The sequence below is a fragment of the Nanorana parkeri genome, unplaced genomic scaffold (genome assembly GCF_000935625.1).
Source record: "Nanorana parkeri isolate BGI_ZX_2015 unplaced genomic scaffold, ASM93562v1 scaffold462, whole genome shotgun sequence".
Classification (NCBI taxonomy): domain Eukaryota; kingdom Metazoa; phylum Chordata; class Amphibia; order Anura; family Dicroglossidae; genus Nanorana; species Nanorana parkeri.
This window is the reverse complement of record NW_017306730.1, coordinates 122,637-129,538: the sequence shown is the minus strand read 5'-3', so window position 1 is coordinate 129,538 and position 6,902 is coordinate 122,637. Positions and strand designations below refer to the sequence as shown.

Genomic DNA, 6,902 nt, shown 5'->3' with positions numbered 1-6,902 from the left:
AGCAAAGCGAACCATCCCCCCACCTCCCAAAAAATAGACTGATAAATACTAAACCCCAAAGCTAGCAGAAAATAAAAAAATATGGATAAACGTGAAATAAAAAAATTAAAAATCAATACATTAAAAAAAATGTATTACACATACAATGTATGCCAGAATATGATGTGTCTGACAGTGAAAATCATACTGTTCTGTAACATCACATACAGCCCAAAGGCATTTTCCAAGCATGTAACTTAAAGGACTGGTGCTTTTTTTGTCACCCTCGAAGCCCTTTTCCTGCTATATGGTATTTTTAAAAATAATTATTATTCATTTGTTAAATGTTCCCTATGGCATTGCCCAGCCCACCATAACTTTTTTTGACAACAGCTTGCCATGAATTAGTATCTAGAGATTTTAACCCCCCTCCTGTAGACTTCAATGGGGTTGAAGTTGAGGTTCATGAATTACAGAATTCAATATACTCCCCGTCAACCAAACCCAGGCAGATTTGCTCATGCCTACATTCTGTTATTTATTTGTTAACACCAGGAAATCACACAAATTGTTTTTCAGATTAAAAATGATATAATCTGCTACTGTTACCCAACAGCACATACAGTATTACTTTTGATGCTTGGCTTAAGTTTTGAAGATAAATTATCTGACCTGTTCAGGATCCTTGAGCCATACATGGTGTTTAAAGGAAAGGTTTGAATTTGTGAACCCAACAAATTTATTTAGTACATCAGTACTAAGCAGAGATTCCATTAAGAAAAAGCATATTAGTGTATTACAGGCAATAAAGAGAAAAAAAGGAGAGCAGAACTCCAGATACATAATTTAAACATATGTATGAGTTGTTTAACTGTTATGTATTTATAATTCTTTTTAGTTGTTTGTGCTTCACACATTCTGTAGCTGGGACAGTGACCCCACTATTCACTACTGTAGCTTCCTGTGTCACATATCTGATTAGTGGACTATGACAAAACTGCTGGATATCTTTCCTATGCTCTCATCTTCCTTTCCGCCTAAACCCCTCCAACTTTCCATGCCTGAAACATGTTAGGATGGCATCACTATGCAAAGCAACAGAGCCTGACTTGCACAAAAGACATGACTTCTCACTCAGATTTCTATGCATGGAAGCATAAACAAAAATTGAATTATAGATCTCTAGTTAGTGTTTTGCAAACTGCATTTTAAAATTTATGTAACTAACTTTTAACAAATACATACCTGGTCTAAAAAGTATTATTTCATATTTTACTGGAGGACTGCTTTAAAAGGTGAAATTAGAATCATGATAATGATAAAAAAAAGTGTACTTACTTCACTATCAATAAACACACAGGGTAGCTTGCTAAGCATTCTGGCCAAAGAATCTTTTTCTGCATCTCTAAAACCAGTCAGCTGAACAATTACTTGTCTCACAGGCACTTCCATCTGAAAGAGTAATGGTTATGTTCACACAACTAGATCAAGTGAGGATTGCTTGTCCACAAAGAGATACGAGTAGTGTGTTTATATTTATATTACAATGCTTCAGTTTGTCACAGGGAAGTTCCAATCCAAGTGACTTCAGGGTCTAAATCTGGCCTCCTCTACTACTACAGCTCCTCAAAGACAAGGATCCCTAAAGAGGTCAAGGCATTCACAGAGGCTACTCGGAATGGGAACTTCTAGGAGCAGAGATCTAAAAGAAATTGTTGTATGCATTTCACCCTTACCTTACCCCTGTTGCACTGGTTACTCTTGATCATTTCGTGTGAAGGCACGCTTTAAAAAGAAAATATAAACACAAATAATCATGAGAAAAACAGAAATGTAAGCACAACAAAAAATAAGTCATGAACCTGGTAGTAAGCATTCAGTGTAGTTAATTAATATATTGCTGGTCAACAGAGAATAATAATGACATCAGTGATCAATGGTCTGTGGCACCATCAAGTATTCTGCACTGTTCTTTACTTGCTGACAATATTTTTAGGCTGTAGCATAGCTGCTTCTGTCCTCTAATCATCATTCTCTTCAGTGCTCGGATCCAATGTGCATGGTGCATAGCTGGACAATTCCTATATGAAATATATACTGGTATGCATCCATGTCTTCATATTCCATGATGCAATGCAGATTTAAGAAAAAATAATGTGGCTTTGCCCAATGTAAAGGGTTTCTAAACCCTCCATTTTTTTGCCTATATCTATTGCTAGCAAGCAGTAGATATAGGCAAAAAGTTAAAAAAAAAACAAAAACAAAAAAACGCTTTAACAGTGGTTTAAACTTACCCTGTTTTCGCCGCACACTTCCGTCCGAGAATCCGAAACTGCTTGGGCGGCCGCAAAGCATCCTGGGGCGGGTGCATGCGCAGTTTGGATTTTTGGCCGGGAGACAAGCAGAGACGCAAGGTAAGTCTATGGACGCGTGCACCGCTATGCAGACACCACTGGATCGAAGTGCCTGCAAGCAGAGAGGAGTCAGCGCTGGATCCGAGAGCCGCAGCACCACTGGAGGGACAGATGAAAACAATAGGAAAGAAGAGGAAGATCGGATTAAGAGACATCATTTAAGGTAAGTGCTGACATTAACATTGGGGGGGAGGGAAAACATTTTTTGACTTTAATGTCACTTTAAGGGCAGTGGAGATATTTAAAAGGCTTAGTCCACCTTTTGAAAAAATAGCAGCATTGATCAAACGATCAATGTGCATTTACAGTTGTGCCGCACAATGTTTTAATGTTTTCCCCCAGCCTTAGGTACATACAGAGGTAACTTGCTGTTATGGGGTTGGAGGAAGTGCGGATGGTCTACAAATTGTTGTGACGTGTTCAGGAGGGAGGGAAAATTACCAGCGCACTCTGCATGGTACTTCTGCTACACCAGCAGATGGGACAGGTAAGAATCAACTGCAAACGATTCCAGATTTGGATGATGTGGCTATGCGGAAATATGTCTGCGAAGGTTCTCATTCATCCAGGCCATGGTATATCTGTAAAGAATATACCAGATACAGATGTGCGGAAAGAGCTTTGCAGTGCTGCACTAAATGAATCTGAGTACACATTTCTGCCAGAACAAGCACCCCACAATGCAAGTAAGGGGGGTTAATTTGGTTGTTGGGGATGGAGTATGTAACCATTATACTGCTACACCTTAAATATGGGTATAACAGCCTTTAAAAGACCTGTGATAACATGTGAAAAAGAGGCAAGAGATCCACCTGCTAGCTGCTTATGAATATATAAAAAAATTGTCTTATGTAATGGCAATATTTGATATTTACAACACTATAAAATTAAAGAAATGTATGTTTTTAGTTCTGACCTAAATAAAGACAAATGTATACAAATTAATAGAATATTCTAAATTATGCACGATTCATCATTCACTGTTCATTTTTTTCCCCCAAGCAAATAAATGTAAAAATATAATAATATACACACATTTACCAGCTGCCAGTTCTAAGCATGGCTTGCCATAATCTGGCCATTTCTATGTTCTTAGGATAAAATAAGTGCCTCCAGCAATTGGAGGTTCTCTTATTCTGGCTACAATCTGGCCATTTTTGGCCAACTTGAACAGTTATTTAAACTTTTACAAATAATTTCTGTTAAAAAAAAATTACCTTAATTAACCGATTGTGGTTATTTATATAGCACTGACAAATTTCACGCAGCACTTTACACAGTGCACATTCACATCAGTCCCTGCCCTTAATAAGCTTACAATCTAAGGTCCCTATCTCACATGCATATATAAGGGCCAGTTTTAGGGCCCATTCACACCACATTCAGATTACCTCCAGACAGGATCAGACTGTTTCCGGACCCAAAATGCATCTCAAATCCCTATGGTATTTCTGGCCTCTGTTCCCCCCACCGCAGTCCGTTCCAGACCAGACCAGAAAAATACTGCTAGTCCTATTTTGTCCGGTCTGGAATGCACTGGAACGCATCAAAACAGCATCAAAAACGCATGCAACACCCTGAAAAGACCATTTTAAGCTAAAAATAAAAAAAAATCCAATCACGGCAGAATCGTGGTAAAAACGCAATACACTATGTTCCTGATCTGGTCCAGATCTGGCCCGGAAAATGGTGTGAACCCAGCCTTAGACCCCATTCACACTGAGCGACATGCAAATCGCGCGACATTGAGCGACGAGATGTGAACAGCTACATTGAAATGTATTGGTGAAGCTACATAGAGCGATATAGTGCGGAAATATGAGCGATATCGCTACAAAAATCGCGCGATAAATCGCTCAATGGGAACGGGGCCTTAGACCCCATTCACACTGAGCGACATGCAAATCGCGCGACATTGAGCGACGAGATGTGAACAGCTACATTGAAATGTATTGGTGAAGCTACATAGAGCGATATAGTGCGGAAATATGAGCGATATCGCTACAAAAATCGCGCGATAAATCGCTCAATGGGAACGGGGCCTTAGACCCCATTCACACTGAGCGACATGCAAATCGCGCGACATTGAGCGACGAGATGTGAACAGCTACATTGAAATGTATTGGTGAAGCTACATAGAGCGATATAGTGCGGAAATATGAGCGATATCGCTACAAAAATCGCGCGATAAATCGCTCAATGGGAACGGGGCCTTAGACTGGAGCCAATTAACCTACCAGCATGTCTTTGGAGTGTGGGAGGAAACCGGAGAACCCGGAGGAAACCCACACAAGCACAGGGAGAACAGGGAAAACGCCTTGTAGATAGTGACCTGGCCGGGATTCGAACCAGAGACCCCCAGTGCTACAAAGCAGAAGCGCTAACCACACAGTAGCTAGAAGCTCTTTTGAATAATAGCTCCTAAAAAACAGTCGAAGGAGTTAAAATCTTCTTATTTTTAAGCAATCGAAGGTATTTTGATTGACATGTGCATGCTTTAAATAAAGCACTAATTATTCAACTACTGTCAGGTTCATCAGAAAAATCAATTACTTTTAAAGTGATTTATGTGGAACTGTGAACTGTGCTAGAAAGTTCACTTTGAAGACGACACTGCAGATAGAAAGGAAAAATATGAGAGTGAAGCTTTTAATGTCAACCTCTTACAGATATCATTTTTCATAGTGGAAAGATCAGTGGTAACATTCTCCATGTTTTTTTTCCCCCTTTAAATCATTTGAATAATAGCTTCCGAACCATATTATTTTTTAAATGTCTCATGTTGGTTTGTTAATACTCATGTGTAGCACTGTGGGCATTCCCTGAAACGTAACATGCAACCAAACTACATAAGTTTCATTCTTTATGCCCTTTTGTCATTTTAGGAAAAATATGTGAAGCCAAAATCACCTCATGAAATGACTGTCTATAAGTCACAGTCACACCCCACCAACCCCCTGAATGGAGAAGACAGCTTCCGCCAATTGCAGGAAAACTCAGGAATATTGAGCAGACCATCAGAGTAATGTCTGGGATTCTTACACAAGGCTCTTGTGTAAAGAGCAAATAGGTATTTAAGTAGCTAGAAAAGGAAACGATAATGCTTTTTAGTGGGTAAACATTTTATATCTTACAGTTATTTCTATAGCGCCAACAAATTACGCAGCGCTTTACATAGTTTCACATTCACATCAGTCCCAGCCCTCAAGGAGCTTACAATCTAAGGTTATTCTTGTAATAAATACCTGGAAGTAAGTATAAATGACAAAATTGTAAAGCTTTTGGATTTCACACCATTGCATCTGGAACTGGGCTGTTAGCATTCGACGGTGACAGGGTAAATCCAACAGGGAATTATATTTCAATGGGTTCATTTTTAGGATCAGTCCAAGGTTAGGATGAGGTTAAACTGCCTACACGCTTCCCGCAGCTCTGGATACATCAACAACTGGCATTTAATGCTGTACGGAGCAACACGCCAGTGTGCATGAGGCCTTAGCCTTTAAGGTTAAGAGGAGAGTAAAGAAGCCCTGTCAGGAAAAAGTTGCTGTAAAAGGCAGGAAAGTATTTATCTTTTTTCAGTGGCTGCGCTGCCAAACAACACTCGGTTCATGAGTTCTTCTTCTTTAAAAGGAGAACTATGGGGTTAAGGCTTTTCCCCATAGTTCTCCTTAGGGTAACGGGAGGACACAAACTAGCGTCCTCCCGTCACCCTAAGCTCAGTATACCTCGAGCTGTAGCTCGAGGTATACTGAGATGCCGCAGCTGAAGCGGATACCGACAATTATGCCGGGTTCCGCCCAGCTGCGTGACTGACAGCTGGCTCTGCCTATCTAGAGGCAGAGCCAGCTGTACCCGCCCCCTCCCCCGTCCGTTCCGCCAGTCAGCGCTGGCGGATCGGAGCGGGGAGGGGGGAATCCAGCCTCTCCCCTGTCACGGCAGAGAGCCGTGACAGGATCGAGAGGTAAGTGAACGCCGGTATGTGTTCGCTCACCTCCCGATCTACTGAGCCGACCTGTGACAGTCTCATTGTTACAGGTCGGCTAGAACTATGAGGTGAGTGAAAAGCACTCACCTCATAGTTCTCCTTTAAAGTTTTCTGGGAAAACAAGATTTGTAGGAGTGCCAATCTCCTGTGTCTCCTATAACCCTCACTGCTTCCTCCTGCTGACCTCATGTCACTGCAGGAATGAGTGATGCAGGGTCAACATGCAGTGAGAGCTGCAGGGAACCCAGGAGATTCACACTCTTAGCTTTGTTGGTTTCCCAAGGGATGAGAACTTGTGAAGGGAGCATTTTTGGTGGCTCAGGTACTAGGAAAGGAGGGTATTTGTTGTGTACCTTAACATCTCACAGCAGTTTTCCCCACACATTTTAATTACTGTTTTTTTAGGGGATAAATTCAGGTAAAGGAAAAGTTAAGTGTTAGGACTAGCCTTAAGCCGGTTAGCTTAAGTTTAGGAGTCAAGGCATGCAGGGCAAAATGTCCCCCCCCCCCCCCCGCTCGCG

The 6,902-nt window shown here is 41.1% G+C and overlaps 1 protein-coding gene across 1 annotated transcript in view; it reads right to left on the bottom strand.

Annotated features, from left to right (window-relative positions):
* The window catches only part of SLF1 (SMC5-SMC6 complex localization factor 1), a 64,792-nt gene that overhangs the window by 51,747 nt on the left and 6,143 nt on the right, over nt 1-6,902 (bottom strand). Inside the window, exon 2 of the mRNA XM_018560519.1 lies at nt 1,318-1,431. Within this exon, the coding sequence (XP_018416021.1) occupies nt 1,318-1,431 (114 nt within the window). The remainder of the gene's footprint in view (nt 1-1,317; nt 1,432-6,902) is intronic.